The sequence below is a fragment of the Gracilinanus agilis genome, chromosome 1, assembly GCF_016433145.1.
Source record: "Gracilinanus agilis isolate LMUSP501 chromosome 1, AgileGrace, whole genome shotgun sequence".
In the NCBI taxonomy this organism is placed as follows: domain Eukaryota; kingdom Metazoa; phylum Chordata; class Mammalia; order Didelphimorphia; family Didelphidae; genus Gracilinanus; species Gracilinanus agilis.
Window position 1 is genome coordinate 335,147,253 of NC_058130.1, and position 24,039 is coordinate 335,171,291.

The 24,039-nt window shown below is 40.2% G+C and overlaps 2 protein-coding genes across 2 annotated transcripts in view; one reads left to right on the forward strand and one right to left on the reverse strand.

Annotated features, from left to right (window-relative positions):
* Positions 1–20,204, reverse strand: part of MRPS27 (mitochondrial ribosomal protein S27) — a 163,198-nt gene extending 142,994 nt beyond the window's left edge. Inside the window, exons 1-2 of the mRNA XM_044662999.1 lie at positions 20,129–20,204; positions 10,757–10,834 (exon numbers count right to left, since the gene is read on the reverse strand). Coding sequence (XP_044518934.1) covers positions 10,757–10,834; positions 20,129–20,204 — 154 coding nt within the window. The remainder of the gene's footprint in view (positions 1–10,756; positions 10,835–20,128) is intronic.
* A 257-nt stretch (positions 20,205–20,461) lies between these two features.
* Positions 20,462–24,039, forward strand: part of PTCD2 (pentatricopeptide repeat domain 2) — a 47,400-nt gene continuing 43,822 nt past the window's right edge. The window contains exon 1 of the mRNA XM_044657686.1: positions 20,462–20,576. Coding sequence (XP_044513621.1) covers positions 20,462–20,576 — 115 coding nt within the window. The remainder of the gene's footprint in view (positions 20,577–24,039) is intronic.

Here is a 24,039-nt window from a genome sequence, read left to right on the forward strand (position 1 = left end):
TTCTCTCTCTCTCTCTCTCTCTCTCTCTCTCTCTCTCTCTCTCTCTCTCTCTCTCTCTCCCCCTCACTATCCAGCATCCATAGACACTGGAAACAACCTAATAATCAAAGGCAAGAAAGCTGCAAAGTACAGGACATGGAGCAGGAAGACAGTTAATAATAGTTCATTTGTCAGGAGAGAATACATTAGGGGAGTAGTTTATAAGGCTGGGAAGGGAAAAGAAGCACCTACTATTTGCCAGCCACTTTTGTTAAGCCTTTTACAAATATAATCTCATTTGATAGGCAGGGTATTACAACAGCTTGTGGAAGGCCAGGTTAAGAGGTCCAAATTTGTATTCAGCAAACAGATTCACTGAATGGTTTCAAACACTGAAGTGCCCTGTCCAGAACTGTACACACCAAAGAATAATATATATGTCAGCAGTATGACAGCTCCACCCATCAATCCACAGATGGATTAGGCACTAGTTTAATCCAAGGGAAAGCCTCTGATGCCACAATGATGGCCCTGTGACAACAGGCAGAAAGCTATTTGGAGTGCATGGGGCACCTATATATATACACTAAAGGACATACAGAAATGCAGACCTGAATGAGGATGATCAGGGTTAACTAGTACTGAGGTCCCCATGTGTCTCCCTACATTCCCCAGAGCCTATCAAATCACTAACACGTCTATTTAGAAGAGCCACAAGGACCCATGCCTTCACTGGAAAAGAAGGTTGAGCATATCCTCTGCAGCCCAGCTAGTGGGTTCTCCTTGGAGTCGGGCACTCATTTTTCAGGTGGAACACCACAAACACCCACCCTCGTCTCTCCTCCTATGTCACGGATGGTGTGAGCCAGCCCTCCCATCTCACCCGCTTCCATCTAGCCAATGAGCCAGGCAGCATCACACACCTCCCAGTCCTCCGGGTCACAGGCGCCCAATCACAGCCCACCACACACCAGGAGCCAACCTACCCCCACACCCTCAGAAGGTCTGCACTGACTTCTCCCCAGCAAACCAGTGATATGTGGCTGATGGGCTGAAGTCTTCTCTAAGGTCCACACTGCCATCTGCTGCCCACACAAAGGAGCAGACTGCCTGGGCTTCTGAGAACATTCCCCCAAATGCTGGGAGAATAAGAAAAGCGTATATCCTAATCAAAGCAAAACATTAATCCATGATATTTTGAAGGGCCGAATTGCAGAAGAGGCTTGGCTGCAGAACACAGAAACAGTAGCAACATTTAGAAGTTGCTGAAAAGCCGATTTGAGCTTGACATAAGGGGGAAAAAAATTAACAATAGTTGTCCAAATGGGGAATTGGCTTGTCTGTGGTGTTAATGAATCCCTCATCACTAAAGGGCTTTAAGGGGGGGCAAATGATCATTTATTGGGGATTGTATAGAGGGGGACCCCTGGGTTTGATGGCCTCTGAGGCCCCCTTCACGCCAGAGATTCAGTGATTCCCACCATTGATAGTCCCAGAGTTTTACTGTTTAGTAATTCCTATCTGCTCATTCCACAATGGCTAATAAAGCCCACTGTAAACTGGCCTTACTTGCACATTCAATAGTCCCAGATGACATCTAAACACAGAAAACAATTTCTTCTGATTTCAGATTCTCCTTGCCATTAGGCAGGAAAAAGAAATTGAAGATGGAGGGGAGGGGAGGGGACAGAAGAATATGAATTACTATCATATAGATATGCACAGAAAAGGGGGAAAAGGAATTAAGAGAACCAGAACCACAATTATGTAGAACATCCATCATGTGAGTGTATATGTGTGTGTATATACCCACACATTTTTTTCTGTTTAGACAGAAAAATAAAGATGTATATAATGAATAAAAGAAAAAATTTTATAAGCACTTTTATAAAAGTACTTACTATGTGGCAGGCATTGTGCTAAGCTCTGAGGACACAAATATATAGGGATAGTTCTGTACTCAAGAGACTTACATTTTAATAGAGGAAGGTAACACACCATCATAATCATCTTTTTATATGACATGCCAGGCACCATGATGGATGTTCTACAAATATTATTCCAACTGATCTTCATAACAACCCTAGGAGGCAGGTGCAAATTATTATCGTCATTTTACAGTTGAGGAAACTGAGGCGAACAGAGATTAAGTGACTTGCCCAAAGTCAAACAGCTGGTGAGTGTCTGAGGCCAGATGTGAACTCAGGTATTCCTGACCTCAGGCCCAATGCTCTAACTACTGAACCACCTAGCTGCTACATATAGGGGAATAATCTTTGATCAGAGGAGTCACAGGGACAGCTAACTGACCTGTAAGGGGTAACTCTTTCCAGAAGCAACAGTCCTTTTGATTAGACCGCTAAGCCCAGACTAAGAAGTGGAAATAGGGGCAAAGGAGCAACCAATCAATAAAGCACCAAATGGGGAAACTCAGAGGTAAGGAGATAACAAAGTGCCCTGGGGTGACCAGCTGGATGACTTGTGAAGGTGAAACACCTTATGGGCTTGAGAGGAGGCTAAGAAGGCCAGCTTGTCCTCATTAAGTCACCAATCAAATAGGCTGGGCTCTAGGGGGAAGCTTCAAAGATGAGTGGGAGAGTATATGCCTATCTACCCACAAAAGGGAGAAGAGAATCAAGGCATTTATAGAAAACTCATACACACACATATGTGAATGTATCATTCAAATGTACATACTAACATGCTAGACCAGAATATTGTGTAAATGGAATTAGCTCAAGCCCATTCATAGTCAAAACTCTAGTTAGCAGAGATGTTATCCCCACCTCCCTTAGTGGGGAGGGGAGATGAGTTACCCACATGTGACAATAAGTAACAAATCGAGAACAAGGGACTGCCCTTTGGGCAGTCCAAATCAGTGTAGAGGCTGCCATTTGTCCACTTGAATTAGAGGTGGACCCACAGGAAGTGACTAGAGACACTATCTCTTCAAGTATGTGGGCAACTACCTGTTGGGGCAGTTCCTGCTTTGAACTTGGTGCTGAAGGATCTCGGCTGAGACCTCAGGCAGCTTCTACTCTGAATGGTCACATGGGTAAGTTAGGCTGACTTCCTTGGCCTACCTTGGCGTTTTCCAGACTCTCTACCTTGAGTAGGCTTCTTGCCTCTCTGATTGCTAAGGCCTTGTGGCATGTAATCTAGTTTTATTAGCCTTTTAATCCTCTCTCTCTGTCCGGGCCTCTGCAGGCCCAGACTAGCCTCTCCCTCTCTTTATTTCCCTACCTTTTACCTTCCTAATTGTAAATAAACTACCTTAAACCCCATCCTGACTTGGGTCTATTTTAATTATGGAATCAGTCTGAATTATTGATTCCTGGCGGCCACACCTTAAATATATATCTATCTAATACCTAAAATTCCCTCTTACAATATATTGACACATGCTGTACACACCCATGTTCTGAATAGATTGGTCTGATTCTCTTTTCTCTTTTTACATCTTCTACTCTATTCATTTGGACGGGACTATAACCTATCCAAAGGGGGCACTTTCAGTTCAAGGTCATTTTCACCCCATATTTTTAAAAATATACATGTAACTTGGGGGTGGGGTGGGGGGGGTTGGAAAGCAGCCTAAAAACAAACAGAGGCCAGAGAGTCAGATGCTTTGGGGTTTCAATGGACTTAGGATCTCATCAACATGAATCCTTCCCCCTGTAGTATGAACATAACCCCCTTCATCTACTGCTACTGTTCTTCTACAGACCCTCTATAGAAACCAAGGACTTTCCAATGCTTCTTTTTATATTTCATGGGTCCTCAAGCTGTCCATCTTTTACCCTTCATTTTTATGGCAAGATTAGTCCCTCTTCTTTTCTAATCACGATATTTTAAAATTTATTTACTTTTTTTTTGAGATTGGGCCTCTCTGCCTCATCCAGGATGGAAATGTAGTTTCTATTCCTGAGACTAGAGTCTAACTGCAATACTAAATGGCACAGAAACTCTGATCCGTTTTTTTTTGGACCTGTGTTGGTTTGCCCCTGCTTAAGGTGGCCTTCTGCTTCTAGTAGGGTTTTGGAGCTGGGCCTAATGTGGGTACAGATCAGCTTAGCTCAGAACTCCTGAACTCAGGTAATCCATAGCCTCTACCTTCCCAGAAGCAGGAACAAGAATGCACCACCATAACTGGCCCAACCATACATTTCCAAAACGGTGTCTTTACTTTACTTCTAATGTGTAGGTTATTGCTATAATACAAAAAACTCACAGAGTAAGCCAGACATGCCTTGAAAATAATTTGTATAAATAAACAAACTGGTAAGAAAAAGGAAAAAACTGACCTCCCATTGCTTCATGTGAATCTTATCCCAAAGGCAGATATCACATCTCATATATATTTTTTTTTTATCGCACAGAAAAAGAAATATAGAGCTTTCAATCAATTTACAAGGTGTGGCACATGATTGCTATGGAATACTACTGTTCCATAAGATATGACAAGTAGATTAATTTTTTAAAAACACAGAAAGACCTACATGAAATCATGAAGAGTGAAACAAGTAGAACCAAGTTCAGATACATCATATACAGCAATGGAAATAGCCTGAAGAATGACTTGTGTATGTCTACCTTCGGAGATAAAACTGATAAATAAAAACAAACAAGATGGTTTTATAAATACATACATAGCTTTTTGTCAAATGATAACTTCTCTAGTGTGGGGAGGTGAAGGAGGAGAGAGATACCTTGGAATTTTAATGTAACAAACAAATAAATTTTTTAAAAAGAAAAAATTCAAGCATGCATTAAGGGTTTACTATATGCAAGGCACTCAACTAGGCTCTGGAGATACAAAGGAAGGCAAAAATGGTCCTGACAGCTCTTGACAAATATTCTACAAATACTCTATTTGATCTCTTAAATATGTAATTGTTGTTGTTGTTCAGTCATTTCAGTCATGTCTAACTCTTCATGACCCCATTTTTGGGTTATCTTAGCAAAGCTATTGGAGTGGTTTGCCATTTCCTTCTCCAGCTTATTTAACAGATGGGGAAATCGAGGCAAATAAGGTTAAGTGACTTGTCCAGGATCACAAAGCTAATAAATATATGAGACCAGATTTGACTCAGGAAAATGAGTCTTCCTGACTCCAGGTCTGGCACTCTATCCACTGTACCACCTAGCTGCCCAAAATCTGCCATAGCAGAGAACAGATATAAATATATATGGATACATGTATGCCACCTATGCTCTTTCTAATGCTCCTGCTCGCAGTAAGTTCATGTGGGAAGCCAATAAGAGAATAGATAAAAATCTGAGACTCCTCTTTTGACCCCTTTTGTGATCCTTGTAATTTCTTGTTGAAAAGTATTGTGGCCTTATTGTAAAGCTTTAAGTTCCTAGCTAACCAGAAGTTAAATGGTTAATACTCTCCCGCTTTGGCCAGGAATGCAGCTGCCAGATATAGCCAAGGCCAAAACCTTAGTGGGGGCAATTCGACCCTGAGAAAAATATTCCCCAACTTGGCTTTCTGATAAGAAACCAGTCAAAATTTAGCCTTGGCCTTGTTCTATTCTGAAGCCAGTCTTTTGTGTTTTGATATGACATAATTTATAACTTCTGTGCATCTACAAAGTTTTGGGGGATTCTTTTGTGTGAAATGAGTCTTGAAATATATATAATAAACTCCATGCTCCGGGAGACAGAGCTGGAAGCATGAGGTAAAAGATGTTCAGTGTCCTGTTATTTCCTTATCAACTAAACTGCCCTTATCGGATTATCAGAGATGATGAAGAGATCTCAACAGGTTCACAATAGCATGATATGGTAGGAGAAAAACAAAGAACAAAAAGACACTAGATTTAGATTCTGAGGACCTGGGTTCAAACCCCAGCTCCACTACTCCCTGACTATCCATGTGAGTCAGGTACATGCTATCACTTATGTAGGTCCCAGTTTCCTGGTCAGTAAAATCAGGAAAGTGGGAGGTTGGAGGGATTTCCCAACTGTGCTTAGATGATCCCAGAACCTCTGAGATTCTCCCTAGGTCTAACTCAACAATCATAACAATATAATCCACATGAAGTAAATAACCCCAGAGGGGGCTGCTTCTGCACACTATGGTTTTCCATGGAAGAGAGACAAATCATTTCACTTATTTGAAGACCATCAGCTGATTTTCTTTTGTTTTGTGTGTCTGTGTAGACGTATGTATGTATGTATGTATGTATGTATGTATGTGTGTGTGTGTATAGACAAATAGAAATCGGGGTTAAGTGACTTGCCCTGGGTAATACAGCTAATAAGTGTCTGAGGTTGGATTTTAACTCAGGAAGAGAAGTCTTCCTGATTCCCAGTCCAGGGCTCTATCTACTGTACCACCTAGCTGCTACAGGAAGCCTTTTCTGATCTCCCCTTCCCTCATCTACTGAGGCATTCCCCTATGTTTCTTTAAAAGTCACTTTACAAAGGAGGAAACTGAGACAAAAAGAGTTAAATGACTTTCCCAGAACCACACAGCTAGTAAGCTTCTAAAGCTGAATTTGAACCCACACAGGGGATAGTTTTAGGAACAGCTACATAATGATTTTGCTTACTGCATTCAGATCTGTTCTAAAGTCCTACTCAAATACCTTTTCTTCCACAAAGCCTGCCTTGATCCCTCGGCAGTTCTCTCTGATACTTCACCGAAGAATTTTTCTTCTTGCTAATATACTTAGCACATATAATATTTATCTGGGTTCTTCTGTTCCATTTACCTACTAGTCTGAGAGTTCTATGTGGGAAAAGGGTTGTATCTTATCTAAATTTTGTATCTCTATACAACATAAGAGCTTAAATGTTCAATGGCTTGCACAATCTATGACATCAAATTTATACCATTTATAGCTTTGTGTGGATACCAGGTTTGTGACCCCCTCCAAAACTCTGTTCTGACTTAAATGGACTTCAAATTTTCATCCCACCCCCACCCCTTACCCCCCAGATCAGTCTCTTCATCTTATCAGTTCATTTTGTTGCTCTCTCTAAAACTCTTTCCTGGTCTTCTTTCTGTATCAATATTTTATCAACAGATAACTTTCTTCTTTACCTAGCTAGAAGGTATTGATCACTATCCAGCAGGATCCAGCTTTGAAGGGGCTGGCTGAGCCTGGAGAGAGTGATGGTTGCTCAGTTAGAGATGAAGTGGGCAGAGAGGAGAGGCCAGGAGGGAAGACTGTTTCTTTATAATGCTGAGAGGCAGCTGAGCCTTGGAGCCAAGGAAGATCAGCATTCAAGACCTACCTCTTGACACACAATGACTGTGACCCTAGGCAAGCCCCAAGACATCTCCACATATTAAGCAATCTAATGAGGTTCTAAGTTGCAAAGAAAATAATGACAAGGGTGATTGGGGTGGATTTCCTCATCTGGGAGTTCTCAATGTCAATGAAATCATCATAGGTGCCATACCTTTCTTACCATGAGGTTATTGTGCTCTCACGATGATGCCCTGGGACTTATGGCTTTGAAAGTCTATATCTTTGAAGAAAATTCAGTTAAATATTTATTAGGAAAGTGGGGATTTTTAAAAAAATATTATAAGAAGCCTAAAAGGTTGTTCAATATTATTTTAGAGAAAATAAGAGTAGCTAATCATTTAGCAACCAAAAAAAAAAAAATACTGATCATTTCATTAGATTATCTCTAACCTAAGAAAGGCTTTGTGGCATAGAGGACAGAGTTGGCTTAAGAGCCTCAAAACCTGAATTCCAGTCCTGCCTCTGACATATATTGGCTGTGTGATCCTAGGGAGATCCCTCCCCTGCTCAGTGCTCTAGGCAACTCACTTAAGACTCCACATTACAGAAAATGTACCAAGCTGCCTTGGTAGGGGGCTTTTCTTCACCCAAGAATTCTCTAAATCATGAAATCCCAGGTCCCATCCCTATCCCTAACCTTGGGCTATTTGCCGTATCTTATCAGTGTTAGGGGGATTATACATGGAGGGTAAGTGCTGACCAGTCCGGATTAGGAAGACTCATCTTGGGGGCAGCTGGGTGGCTCAGTGGATTGAGAGCTAGGCCTAGAGACTGGAGGTCCTAGGTTCAAATCTGGTCTCAGACACTTTGTAGCTGTGTGACCCTGGGGAAGTCACTTAACCTCCATTGCCTAGCCCTTACCACTCTCCTGTCTTGGAAGTAATATATAGTAGTGATTCTAAGACAGAAGGTAAGGGTTTAAAAAAAAAAAAAAAAAAAAAGGAAGATTCATCTTAAAGGAAGGCTCATCTTCATGAGTTGGATTTGGCCTCAGATACTTACTTGCTATGTAACCATGGGCAAGTCACTTAATCCTGTTTGCCTCAGTTTCTTTATCTGTAAAATAAGCTAGAGAAGGAAAGGGCAAACTACTCCAATATCTTTGCTAAGAAAATCCCAAATGGGGTCAACAAAGAGTCAGACATGACTCTACAACAAAACATGTAATGGCAGGAAACATCAATAGTCTGTAGTATCTAAAATTTTATTAAAAAGCCTTTCCTCACTCTCCCAAGGACCTCACTAAACAATGGCTGCTCTCTGAAACATGATCTGACATGAAGGAATAGAGGATTAGTATAACTAGCATCCCACTGCATTGCAGGGGAAGCATTTTCTCCTCTAAATGGCTTTGGTCAAAATATAACTATAATACTATTCTGGGAACTGGTACCTTCCAGTTTGATATAGAATAAAGATGAGTTTTGGAAAAAACAACAAGATGAGCTCAGGATGAAGAGGTTGACAATGAAAAAAAGGATAAACATGTGAAATCCATTTAGGTCAGCAGAGATGGCAAAATTTGGGGGGAGAAGGGGTGCCTGGAAACTATCAACAAAGATATAGAAATCGGAGGCAAATATCAAGAATTTGCTTGGCAGTGTGGAAGTAATTGCTACAAAAACATAATCCTTGGGTATTCCATATACAGCTAATTCTCTTTTTGAAATTTATCTCCTCAAATATTGTACACAGTAATTGAAACACTGTGGGATGATCAAATGTGACAGACTTTGTTACTAAGAGCAATACAATGATCCAGGACAATTCTGAGGGACTTATGAGAAAGAACGCTTATCCACATCCAGAGAAAGAACTGTGGGAGTAGAAATCCAGAAGAAAATATGTGATTCATCACTTATTTGTATGGGTTTATGATTTGGGGTTTGGGTTTTAAAAGATTGCTCTATTACAAAAATGAATAATATGGAAATAGGGTTTAAGTGATAACATCTGTATAATCCAGTAGATTTGCTTGTCAAATCTGGGAGAGCTAAGGGAAGAGGGGAGGAAGAGAAAATGAATTATGGAACCATGGGGAAAAAAAATTTTTTAATGATTAAATTAAAAAAACAACAACAACAAAGAAATTTATCTCCTCAATAGCAGCAGCCTCCTCACCCTGCAGATAGAGGCTTTCCCCAAGACAGGTGAATGAATCCCTGGCACAGACCATTGTATGAGGGGCCTGTGCTTGCTTGACTCCAGGCTCCACTCTTTCCCCCTGGATTTCACCTACTAACCAGCAGCCCTCCCTTCTCCTTCCCATCATTTCCAGCTTCTCTTGACATGGGCATTGTGAAGAGATAGCAGGGACCCTGTACCCCTTAACTCAGACAGGCTGTGAACAGGGAAATTCCCTTCCCCCTTCCTGCCCTGCAGACTCCCTAGGCAAAGACCATTGTCCTTGGAATTCCTTTAAGTTGAGATAGGGAAAGAGATACACCTCTGGAATGGGGACAGTCTAAGCCCTGAGGGTCTGGGACAGATCCTGCACCCACTGGAATGCAGGAGTGCAAGGAGTCACGAGCAGACTACAGAAAAGGATACAAAAGGGCAAGAACTGGGGCACTCAGGGGCAGCCTCCCATGACTATTCCACTCATGCTGTCTTGCTGGCCATTAATCCTATCTTACTAATAAATCTTTCTTTTTACTTTTAAGCTAAGTATGGTGTCCTCTCATTCTTGAGAACGGTTTCCTTCCCGAACCTAGGGGTTCACCATTTGCACCCCCAGAACACTCTTTATATGTCCTCATTAGAATGTAAGCTCTCTGAGGCAGGGGCTGTCTTGTTGGCTTATATTTGTATTCCAAGCACTGAGGGCAGAGCCTGTCACATAATAAGCATTTAACATAAATGTTATGGGGATGCCCATCAGTTGAGGAATGGCTAAACAAACTGTGGTATATAATTGTGATGGAATATAACTATACTATAAGAAACAATGAACAGATTGATTTTTTTAAAAAATGTGGCAAGAACTATACGAGATAACAAATAGTGAAATAGAACCAGGAGAATATTATACACAGCCATAGAACAAATACTGGAAGAAGAAAATGAGAATGTTACCTCCAGAAAGTGAACAAAAAGATAAAACAGAAAAGACAAATTATTTGAACATGTTGCTCTCTCTGATGATATCCTATGTGATATAGAGAGGGTGAGGAGGAGCTACGACACTTGGGAAAAGGATTTATTATGTACATATGAAAAAAAGTAATTTAAATATAGAAGAGATTTGTGATTTTATTGGTGTAATATCTTCTTTTTCTTTATTTATGGAAATGTTTGTTTTTGTTAGGATTTCTAATATTTGGAATAATAAAAAAATAAATAAGCTCTCCCCATCATCCTTCTCCCTCTTTCTCTTTGTTCCTCACCCACCCCCATTTATATATCTAACAGATATTTATACAATTGGATTAGTGAACTTGGAAGCATGGGCTCTAAAGTATTATTTCAAGTACTTTAAAAAAACGACAAAAAATAATATACACAAAACTTACCCAGATTACACTGCTCTTTTTCTCTTGCTTCCCATTTCTGGCTATCCACATAAGCTGCAGAGAGCAGGCATCTTTTACCTAAGGGAGGAAATGGACAGTTAACTCAGTAGGTCTGTTTATGCAGTGGTTATAATTTCAAATGCTTACTTCTTTTTAAAAATATGTTGTCAATATACTTAATTGCATTTCTAAGGAATATATATGAGGCAGCTAGGTGGGATGGTAGATAGAGCCAAGACTAGAAATGAGATACTTCTTAGCTGTGACCCTGGGCAAGTCACATAACTCCAACTGCATAGCCCTTACCTCAATAATACTTAGTATCAATCCTAAAACAGAAGATAAGGGTTTAAAAAAAAAAAAAAAAGATATGCTATTGCTGTTTATGTTGACGTCATGGACTTTTTGTCCATGGAGTTCTCTTGGCAAAAACACTAGAGTGATTTGCCATTTTCTACTCCAATGTGTTCTCTTTTACAGATAACAAATTGAGGCAAATAGGGATTAAATGACTTGCTCAAGGACACAGGGCTAGTGTCTGAGGCCAAATTTGAACTCAGGTCTTCCTGACTCCAAAGCTGATGCTCTATCTACTGTAACCTGGCTGCCCTAAGTATGTACGTGGGGGGCATTTTAGGGCAGCAATCTAGTTCATTAAAAAAATGTATTTAATCACAAACTAGTGCTATTAGAGGATTTAGAGTGGTTCTGGGATAGGGGATATGGTTTACAATATTTTTTGTGGATGGAAAATTGTGAAATTTCTGCCCTTAAAAATTCCCATTGAATGGCTTAACAAATTGTGGTATATGTTCTATAATTGTTCTACAAGAAATAATGAGCATGATGATTTCAGAAAAAGCTGTTAAACTGATGCAGAAGGAAATAAACAGAACTAGGAGAACAATGTATACAGTAACAACAATATTATACAATGATCAACTGTGAAAGACTTAGCTACTCTCAGTAATGCAATGATCTGGGACAATCCTGAAGGGATTATGACAGGAAATGCTATCCACCTCCAGAGGAAGAACTTTGGAGAGTAAGATGTAGATCAAAGCATACTATCTCTCACATCAGTTTATTTATGGTTTTATTTTGAGGCTTTGGTTCTATATGAATATTTTCTTACAACCATGACTAATATTGAATCTTGTTTTATGTTTTGCATAAGAATACATGTATAACCCAGATCAAATTGCTTACCATTTCTAAGAGGGGGAAGGAAAGGGAGAGTGAGAGACATTTGAATCATATAACTTCAGAAAATGCATGTTAAAAAACTGTTATTACATGTGATTGGGAAAATAAAATATCTTTGAAAAAAAAATTTTTAAGTCCCCATCTATAAAATGTTTCCACTGCCTAACAACATAGGCAAGACCTGAAACTCCTGAGAAAATGAAATTGAATTTTTGCATTACCTATAGTATATTTTAAATAAAAGTGCTCTCAACATTACTCAGTTATTCCTAAAAGTACCCCCTATAACAAGACAGTAAGTTTGTCTCTATTTAACAAGTTCAGTTTAATTCAAACAATTGAGCCTCTATTTGCACAAGGTACTAGGATACAAAGACAAACACCAGACAGCCTTTGCCTTCAGGGAGTTTACATTCTATGGATGGTTCCAACTTGTACAAAAGTAAGTAAATACAAAGTAATTTGAGAAGGAAACTATGAGTAGATTAATAACAGAAAGGAGAGAATCAAAGCTTTAATTGGAAGGTTGCCTTGAAGAAGGCTGAAGATTTTAAGAGGGGAAGGAAGGTGAGGACCTAGGGAGGTTATCTAGAGAGAAGAACCTAATGGGCTAGTTGGGGAGCTAGATGATATATGCCTAGAAAGTCTAGTTAGAACCAGGTAGATAAGGGGACTTTAAATGTCAGGCTGAGGGGTATGCATTTTACTTTAGGGCAAATAGGGAAGGAAAGAGCAAGAATGCTGTTCAGGTTTGTCTATGTCTTATGAAGGTGATTCATACAGTTGTATAGAAGATGGATTAGAGTCAGGAGACAGGAAGTAGGTAAAAAAAAACATGAAGATAACAGGCTTATATACGTATAGTTAGTAAGCAAATGGGAAACTTGGACAGGAATTCTTGATATCAAAGCACTTTTTTACTTTACTTTTCTTGGGTTTGTTTGTTTCCTTTTGCAACATGGCTAATATGGGAATTTGTTTTGCATGACTTCACATATATAACTGATATCAAATTGCTGAGGCTAGCCAGGTGGTTCAGTGGATATAGGAGCTAGGCCTAGAGATAGGAGGTCTTGGGCTCAAATCTGACCTCAGACACTTCCTGACTGTGTGACCCTGGCTGGGCAAGTCATAACCCCTGTAAAATTGGAATTTGGGAAATGCCATTTAAAAGTATATATATTTTTTCTATGGACACGTGGGGACCTTAAAAAACTACATTTCCCGTGGTCCAATGGGTTTCCTGTTTTGGATTACGTATTCAAGATGAGGGACTGTTTTAAATAGGGAGAAGTGACTTTGAACTTCCTCTTTAGCTACCTGATATATATATAATTGAGAAATATTTAATGAAATAAATAAAAATCTATTAGGAAAAAAGGATATGTAGGAGAATGAGAAGACATTCAGAAAAGCACAAAAATCTTTAAAAAGTATTTGTATTTTGGGGGCAGCTGGGTAGCTCAGTGGAGTGAGAGTCAGGCCTAGAGACAGGAGGTCCTAGGTTCAAACCTGGCCTCAGCTACTTCCCGGCTGTGTGACCCTGGGCAAGTCACTTGACCCCCATTGCCCACCCTTACCAATCTTCCACCTATGAGAAAATACACCGAAGTACAAGGGTTTAAAAAAAAAAAAGTATTTGTATTTTGAGTTTGTTTATAAGTTAATTGGCTAACACTCAGAAGACATTTTCCAATAAATCTGATGATATTAATTTCCTAGGCCAGCTCACAATAAAATATCTACAGTATAAAATGGTATTATTATCTCTCAACAATCATTTATATTTACAGTGATTCTGTGTATTCCGAGATCTAACCCAGAAAACTATAGGCTTGTCTTTGAGTTCTGGAACAATTCCAGAATGCATTAGTAAAAGAATAGGGGCAGCTAGGGAGCACAATCGATAGAGTGCCAGGCCTGGGGTTGGGAGGACCTGAGTTCAAATTCGACCTTAGACACTTCCTAGATGTGTGACTGGACAAGTCATTTAACCCTGACTGCCTAACCCTTGCCACTCTTCTGTCTCAGAACTTATATTAAGGCAGAAGGTAAAGGTTGGGGGAAAAAAGTAAAAGAATAGTTAGTAAACAAATATAAAAGGGAAGTGAATATGTGGAAAAGGAAATGATCATGAAAAGCCTGCAGAGCTTAATCAAAAACAAGTCATACCATACATACACTAACCTCCTTTCTTTGGCTGGCACTTTCTCAATATTTATCCTTCCTGGTCTCTCTGCTGGGCCAGCCTCTCCTCCTGAATACAATAAGCTCTAAGTTTCTGTGGCATCTCTCGCTGTCTCTTTCTGTTCTCCTTATACCTCTCTGACTATACCTTCTTAGTCTCTTTTGTAGAATCCCACTCTCACTGGATGTGCCCCAGGGGTCTATAACTTGGCAGAAGGGAAATATAATTTAATAACAATCTCTACAGATATGAAAGGATAACATAAAAAGATTGTAACCAGTTCTCCATTTCACATAAAGTCAAGACAAAAATTTAAGGAGGAATTTAAGTCTGACAGAAATTCCTGACAGTAGCCACTGATGAACACTGAAATGAATTACCAAGAGAGGGTTTTCTTTTTCTGTAGAATTTATAAATTGAATACGTTCTCATCTTCTTGGAATAGTTTAGATATGGGAATTTACTGGATTGCATGCTCAAAATAAGTCAATGGTAAGATGTACCAGTCAAAAAAAAAGCTTAATTGGGTCTTGGGATAAATTAACCCAAAAGGCCAGCATAAGGGAAGTGATTTTCCTACTGTACTCTAGTCTGTTCCAACTGTTTCAAGTGCTATACATGAGTATATTTCAAGGCACCATTACACAGAGAAGGCTAAGGATGGCAGTGAGGCTGGTAAGAATACTTGAAGAAATAGAAGACCGGACACAGAAGGAAACACGGTGAGCATCTGAAGGATGATCCCATATAAGAAGGACTGGGTTTGTTTCACTTAGATTCAGAGAACACAACTGAAAATAAGGAACAAAATGTTCAGATGCATTCTTCAGCTATGAGGGAAAATTTACTAATGATTAGAATTATCCAAAAGTGGAACAGACTTGACTTATGGGCTAGTGAATTCCTTTCACTGAAGGTCATCAAGCAGAAAGTGAATGAAAACTTGGCTGAGGATACAATAGTAGGATTTCCTATGATAAGCAAGGGTTGCATTAGATGTCCTTTGAGATTTCCTCCAACTCTGAGATTCTATGATTCTGTTGGCTGATAAAGAATAGACTAGAAGACTTCTTAAGATCAATCAATCAGCAATTTATTAAGCAGCTATTAAGCTCAGTTCCAGACATTGAGCTAGGGATACAAATACAAAAGTCTGACAATTCCTGACCTCAAGGAGCTAACATTCTACTAGAAGGATGTGACGTGTTTACAGGTTATGTGCATACAACAATCTATAAAATACAAAGGTATTCAGGAGAGGGCACTAATAAGAGAAAAAATGAGGAAAGTAGTACTTGAGTTTATCCTTGTAGGGGGCTGGGAGTTCAAAGAGATAGAAGTGATGGAGGAATGAATTCCTGACATGAGAGACAGGCTGTGCAAAGTCACGAGGTCACACTATGGAATTTTGTGGATATCATATTCAGGGAATATGGCCAGTTCCTTAGGAATATAGAGTGAACAACCTAGAAGTAAAGGCTGGAGTCATGAAGGGATTTGAATGTCAAACAGAGGAGTACATATCTTACCCAAAGGACAATGAAGAATAAGCCCCTGAAACTTATTATTGAGCAGAAGTGAAATGTTCAGACCTACACTTCAGAAATATTCATTCAGCAGTTGGATGGAGAATGGGTTGGAGAGGAAAGAAAATGGATCCAGGGAGATCCATTAGGAGGTCATTTTAATAGTCTAGGCCAGTGATGGACAAACTATGGCCTGTGGTCCAAATATGGCCCCCTGAAATGTTCTATCCAACCACACGACATTATTCCTAATCTGATGAATACAATAAGTAGGATACAATACAATGAAACTCTGAAAGAGTTGCCTTAGAAACTGACTGACAGATAAGCATTTCCTTTCCTTTGGCCCCCTCTCTAAAAAGTTTGCCCATCACTCTAGGTTGAAGAAAGACAGAACTGAGAAGGTTGTAATGGGAGGAGATAGAAAGGGAACAATACTACGGATGGTAAGAAGCTAAAGTTTAATTATTGAATAGATATAGGAAATGAGAAGGATTTCAAAATCAAGGGCGACTCCTATGTTTTTTGTTTTTATTTTTAAAAACTCTCATCTTCTGTCTTAGAACTGATACTAAGTATTGGTTCCAAGGGAGAAGAGTGGTATGGGCTAGGCAACTGGGGTTAAGTGACTTGCCCAGCATCACATGGCTAGTTACTGTCTGAGGTCCCATTTGTACCCAGGACCTCCCATCTCTAGGACTGGCTCTCTATTCAATGAGTAGCCTAGTTGCCCCTAACTCCTAGGTTTTGAACTGGGATGATTGAGAAAGGTGGTGTCCTCAATAGAAATAGGAAAATCATGAGAAGGGGTAGTTTTAGGGGGAAAGATAATGGATCCTGTTTTGGACGTACTGAATTTGAGATGCCAATAGAACACTAATGTATTTAACAAAAGAACATGTGAAATAACTGTTAGATCCCTAATCTATAGTGTAGACTGGGAGTTCAGTTTTGACCTCAATTTCAGAATGTATGGATCAAAACATGTAGAAACTTATTATTATTATCATTGTTGGTTGTTGTTGTTACAAGTCCAAACCTGTGATTCTCTTGGTTTATAGAACTACTGGTAAAGAAATTCTTTCTATACAGATTAGGAATTCATCTCTTAGAGTCACTTGGGGGACAAGGATTAAGTAACATATATAGTCACATACTAGTATGTGTCAATTCAAGGTCTGACTCCAATGTCAGGCACAATCTACCATGATCCTAAGTTGCCTAGTTCATTATGAATAAACTGGAACCTTCACTGAACTATTTATAACTCCAACCTATACCACATCTTGGGTGAGTTTTGTAAGTATAACCACTATTAAGTGTAAACAAATACTGCCTAACCTTCAACCTTTTCAAACTTTAAGGCCTGAAGGAGATCATTAACATTCTAGGATGAGATTAACAATTGGTTACTTGTATCCAAATAGTCAGTGATTCTATAGACTTTATGAACTTAAATATCATTTCCTAAGTCAGCCTTTGCCTTTATAGAATGAAAAGTTATTTTACCCATTAATACTGCTACCTCTTTAATCTTCTTGATAATTTAAGCTATCTTCTTATGATGATCAAAGGTATGGTGACCATACCTATTTATAATATTCCCAGTGGGGATAAACAATGATTTGAAAAAGAGTAACAATGTAAAAGAGAAAACAATGTCTGCTTTGTTCAGCAAAAGGCAATTTGTTCAAGTTTTAAAAAATTACTGTCTTTCAGTGTGGACCTGGGTTCTAGTCCTAGTACATAAGGTATTTGTTCTTTCCTATATAGTTTAAAAACATCCCAGCACTTAGCATAGTATCTGGCAATTAAATACTTGTGAACTTGATACAATATATTTCAATTTTCCTCTGTCCTAGGCTCAGGGTTTTCTCTATGGAGTTAGAATCCAAACTAAGAAAACCAAAAATGATACTTGTAATTCCTCAAGTCTACTCATTCAACCTGTCAATTCGAAATCTGAAGAACCCAATTCTGCCCGGGTACCCAGAGAACTCATTCCTAAGGAAGTCCTAGACTCACCCATTTCAGATGGAACAATAGACCTTAAAGTACTTGATGATCCCAGCTTAAGTGGGGCTGGCAGACCTAATCAAATGTTAAATGCCCTTTTAGTCTTAGAAGTTTCTTCCATTGTATCAGATTCCAAGAAGACAAACCATCTGTGCAGGAACCATCCTTTTAGTATCTATAGTAAGTAGACCATTCTCTGAAACCCCAGCCTCTCTCCCAAGCATGTTTGCAAGTTGTCAGCGTAGGTTTGATGTCCAGAGTTCCCCCAAAGGGTATAAAACACCCCCCAGGTTCAATTTTTCTTTGGAGAATCATCTAGCCTGGCTATCCTCCCAGAGATACTGTCTCCAGAGCCCCAGGGTTCAGACTCAGTATAGTATCTTGCACCTGGCAAGAATCCACCCAGAAGAGAATCTCAGGCCAGCAGTTTCTGACTGAATAATGGACTCTTAAGATAAATGACTATCCCAGTTAGGTGGAGCTAAGCAAAAGTACTCTTTTTGTCTTAAGTAGTCTTCCCCATTTTATCAGAGACCCTTTTGGAGGAAGACACCAGGGCAGGGACCACCCTTTTAGTATCCATTTAAGTAGCCCTTTCCCTTACACCCTAGCCTCTAGCTATGATTCCTTTCCCATGTAAGATGGTAGCCGGTCTGTATAGTTTGAACAATCCCATTTCCTCGTAGTTACGGTAATGTCAATTATCTTTCCCTGCCTCTGGTTCCCCCAAATGGTAAGTAGGTCCCCTAAATTCTTCCTCAGAGTTGTCTGTAAAACGCAGTTGACTCTCTTAGGGGTCAGTGACACTGTGTTGGTGTGTAGTATGCAGCTTTGTGTGGAGGCCTTGAAGAAAGCACTGAATCCCTTTCCTTAATTAAAGAATGGTTTTTAGTTTTGTGTTTTTTCCCACTTAACATATGTTTGCTTTGTACAAGTCTTCCAGGGAAAGGGTCTCTGATACAATGGGGAAGACTACCTAAGACAAAAAGAGTACATTTGCTTAGACCCACCTAACTGGGAAAGTGATTTATCTTAAAGTCCATTATTCAGTCAGAAACTGCTAGCCAGAGATTCTCTTCTGGGTGGATTCTCAAAGGAACAGGGAACAAGTACAAACTTTGGGGTCTCCAACTTACAAGCTAGTCCTAAAACTAGGGGTTCATCACATCTTACTAGGCTGCAAGTTGTGGATTTCTAGATTCCACATTGACACATAGTAGACACTTAGTAAATATTTATTGAAATAATTACTTCAACTGGAAAAGTGATTTCATAAAATGTTTAGTGATGATTGATAGCAAATATTTTGTGGGTGCAAATATGGCCCTAAGATACTGCAGCAAATATCATCTGGTATTTACTCAGAGGTTAGGGTAGGATGTCAAATGAGAGCATAAAGTAGTTAAATAAGTAGACCTGAGTGAATTACAAGTATCATTTTTGGTTTTCTTAGTTTGAGTTCTGTGAGTTGTAAACTCTTCATAGATAAGACTAAATAGGAAATAATTAAAAGAGGGAAAGCATTGGAATTAAGATGAGTTACCCAGACCCCATCTGAAAAAGCTATGATTGTATATGTAGCTTCTTAAGGAATTTCGGTTTACTCTAGAATTCTCAGCAACAGGACCAAATAGCTCTTCCCAAAGTAAAGAAGGATGGAGAAGAGGCTCAATTGACACTGAATGACAAAGAAAATGAAACAGATGGTTTTCATCATAAAGACATTTTGATGAGGATCACATAGAGATTGAATTTATTACAAATTTAAGGGCTTTCAAAGGAAAATATGTGGGGAGATAAATGAATAGTTGATTCTAGGGGGTCATCTGTACACTGCAACTTTTGAAATTGATACCAATGTAATTCTCATTCAGCTAGTACAGGCAAGAAAAAACTGTCAAGGAAAGGTCAAGAAGAAGGCTGGGTCAAGGTCAGTCACCCCAAGATTTGTGATTAAGATTAAACTCCCACTCCCTCCACGGTTTTCGTAGAGGTGGGAACTACTAGTTTAAAAACAAAAAAAAAAAAACAGAAAACAAAGACGGGGAAAAAAAGGTGAAATCCAAAGCAATTTATGTAAAGGGTTACGTAGGCAGGAAACAATGGCAGTAAACCATCTCGAGCTGAGACTGGTGCTTTAGTGTAAAAGTCTTAGAAGAAATTACATTAAAACAGTACAGACGCAGCTTTCGGAGGAGTTGTAGCCTCTAATTTGCGGATCCTGCCGGAGCATCAAAACGTGTTCATTTCGGGGAACCGGGTAAAGGACCAGACATTTCCCTTCCCCCAGACTCCAAACACTTCCTCTGGCAGCCAACCCCCGCGTCCTCCTGCACTCCTGGGCCCACCTCTCCTTATGCCAACTCCAGAGTCGGCACTCGGGGAGACCTAAAGACAACAGCACCCACCCCGGCCGAGGAAACGGCTGCCACCAACCTGCCAGGGAGAACTGAGACAGAGCCACATTCCGGGCCAAGAGAAACCCGTGCCGCACTATGGGCGCCGCCATCATGGAATATGCCAAGTGTAACGCCGGCGCAGGAGGGGACCTTGGGAAAAAGAAAGGGCGGGGTAGCGGAGCAGGGGAGGACTAGGATAGGTTTTTCTCTTTTCTCCTCTCACTCTTCGTAGACCCTAAGGTACTCGATATAGAAGGAGGTGGGGGTGGATCAGAATATAGGGACTCTTTTAAACTAGCGGCTCTGCGGTGTCTCCTCCCCAACTCCTGCAGTTGGTATGGTCAGGGGCGGGAAGACGGGGGTCACCAGAATGGCGGAGGTGTCTAGGTGTTTGAATAGAATCCTGCTGGAAACAATGCAGCGTTCTGTGACCCGTGGCGTGCTGCTCATGTTCAATCCCGGCTGCCGCCTCTGGGCCCTCGGAGGTACCCGTGGCCCCGGGCCCGCTTTTGTCCTAGGGGACGAGGGAGGGTACAGGCAGAGGCTGGAGGGGTACAGAGCTGCGAGTGCTTATATTTTGCCCGTTTACGTAATCTTCTGTCCCCCCCCCCCCCCGCCCGGGGGTGCGGACGCCAATCTATCTATCGGGGAACTAGTGGGAAACTTAATTTTTCCTGAATGATCCCAGAAAGCTTGGGAGGCGTTAGTTCAGCTCGGTTCCCCTTGGCCCAAGACTACTGACCAAATAAATCCTCGGACCCTCGAGGTTGTGTCCATGGGCGGGACCTAGACCCGGCAGTGCCCTAAACACAGCTAGTTAGACATGAGGCCTCCCTTTTAATCTGTTGAAGTCTATGGACCCAATCACAGAAGATTTTTAAAAATAATTAAAGGCATTGCTACAGTTCAGTTAGAAGTTAATGAAAATAAAGGTAGTTTGCTTTGCATATATTTGTTTATACATTGTAAGATTGTAAGCTTTCGACTCTTTTTGTATCTCTGCCCTTGCTTAGCATGGTACCTGGCAGGGAGCAGGTGCTTGGTAAATGTCGGTTGATTAAGATGCACATTCCATAAGCATTTATGGAATACTGTGCCAAGCACTTGACAAATAGTGTTTCATTCTATCCTCTCAACATTGAGCATGCTGTTTTATTTTCCCCACTTGAGGATATGTTGAGGAAAAGCTGAGGGAAAAGGTCACACAGCCTGGATGGATTGGAACTCAGCTTTTCTTGGCTCTAGATCCAGCCCTATTATCATCTGCCCCGCCTAGCTGGAGCGGAATTTTTAAGAGCTTCTGTGATGCTCATAGTTGTAGAGCTGGAAGGGACTATAAAGGTCATTTTGTCTAAACTCTTTATCTGTAGATGAGGAAACTGAGACTGAGAGAAATTAAGTGACTTAAAGAGATGCCCAACATCTTATACAGGTAATAATTTGTTGAGTTTGGACTTGAACCTATGTCCTCCTACTTATTGACTTGAGGTAGACTCAAACCCATATTTTTCTAACTCCCAAGTTGAAGGCTTATATGCACTACAGCCTTCTCCCTTTACCAAGATGATTTCCTTCCTACATACCATATTTTGCCTCTAGTCAGGTATAAGAATTCTATAGAAAAGATCTAATCATTTCTGCTCCATCTGTTGTATATCTTTATTACTCCTCCCCTCTTCCCCCCTACATCCCAGGATCCCTCATTATAGAATTGATAAATAGCATCAAAGTTTGCCAGATTTCCTGTACAGAATTTCCTTATTCTTTTATAGAATGAACCCTGGACTCCCAAAGGCTATGCTTAAATTCTGGAACACCCAAACTAGAAAGCTTAGAGTATCAACCTGGTTCCAGACTATTGTCTGAGAACCAGCCTGGCTAGATTTGGAGAGACTGATCGGATATATACAAAATGAAAGCAAGACAATTTGGGGGTACATGCACAATCAACAGGGGTGATTTGAGAAAGGCCTCCTGTAGAAGGTGATAATGAGCTGAATTTGGAAGGAATCTAAAATTCTAGGAGTTAGGGGTGAGGAGGAAATGCATTCCAGGCATGGGATAGGGATTGGGGTAGCCTGGATGGAAGTCCCAATATTCTGTGTATGAAGAACAGCAAGAAGGCCAGTCTGTGCCACCAGGTACAGGAAGCTAAATTGGAGACAGGTTAGCTTGTAAGGGCCTTTACTGCCAAAATGAGGTTAGGGGCAGACACTGTAGTTATTGAGTTTGAGGAGTTGGGAGGTAGAGATACACTCAGATATAGTTTAGGAAAATTGTTTTGGCTGCTTTGTAGAGAATGTCCCCCTGCATCATCAGAAGTACCCTTGGCCCTGGGTTTTAGCCTCAGTTCCCTTATCTGTAGATAAGTGGGGTTTAGACTAGACAACCTCTAAAATCCCTTTCAGTTCTAAATTGATGAGCATCACACAATAAAAATGAATCCCCAGTTGCTCCTTTGGAGGCAACTAGGCGGAAGCTAGGTGCAGAGGAGGGAAGAAACTTGAAGTAGGGATCCCAGTTAGGAGGCTTTGGGAATTTGCCAGGATAGAAGGTGATGAGAGTCTGTGGTACACAGCAATAAGGGAAATAAAGTCAGATTGCTTTTTAGCCTTCCCTTCCTTGATGTCTTTGGGTAAGATAATTGAATATGCAAAGATGAATGTTGTATGGCATATATATATATTTACAATCTTTGTACTTTTGTGATAATAGGATAGCATTAATTCACTCATACCCAAGTCATATGTAATCTTACTTCATGACTTAGAAATTAGCTTCTCTAATTTGCATAGTATCATGGGCTTATCCCTTCATATTGTCCCTTGTTAAAACTAAAATTTTCAAATTCCCTAATCAGACAGTAAAATGCTAAACTACCTTAAAAATTTCTTTTTTCTTTTTAAAGAGGAGTGAGGTGTTGAGGTTTGATGTAGCTCTCCCAGTGACTGTTAGATACCTGTGTGTTGGCTTTAAACACATAGTATATTATGAACAACATATGGGGCAAGTCAGGAAGACTTCCTAAAGTCAGGAAGACCTCAATTTAAATACAGCCTTTGACACTAACTGGGTGACCCTAGGCAAATCACTTAACCCTGTTTGCCTCAGTTTCCTTGTCTATAAAAATGAGCTGGAGAAGGAAATGGCAAACCATTCCAGGATCTTTGCCAAGAAAACCCCAAAGTGGGACCAAGAAGAGTTGGATACAACTGAAAAATGACTGAACAACAAAATATTGCTGGACTGTACAGTCTTACAATTTTGAGACCAAATTTTAAGGATTATGTGGTTATCTGGTATTCTAATGAGTAATCTACCAAACTATAACCCAAAATATAGATGGACAATGACAAAACTCATCATTCATTGTTCTCTAGAGCTTAAAGCAACCCCAGAGGTTATCTAGTCCAACTGCTTCATTTTATATATGAGGAAACAGTCCTTTGGAAGTCAAGGAACTTGAGAGATGTATAGATATGAAGTATCTAAGACCAGATTTGAAATTCAGGGAGATAGGTCTCCCTGAATTCAGGTCTGGAACTCTGTCCTGTGCTACCTAGCTGCCCCTGTGTGGCAGCACAAGCTCTAGCTTTCCCCTGGTGCTCTGTTGATAAGGAATCTGTATCTGTTACAGGGTTTGAATGATGCCCCAGCAAGCACATTCTCTGTGATCAGCATAGTCTTGTTATTGTCAGATATGCCTGATTTTTCTTTTGCCACACATCACATGTTCCCAACAAATAATGTCTCCCAAAACTAGTGAAGATTGCCACTAAAGGAAGGGACGGAGGGGTTTCTCTGTTTTGTTTTCTTTCATCAGCACTTGGGTGAGATTTGTTCTTATCTGGTCCAGCTAGAGCAAGGAAGTGGCTGTCAGGGACTCACTGAATCACCAGGGGGAGTTCAAGGGAGAAAATGCCCCCAGGAGCCAGAAAACCAAGTTTC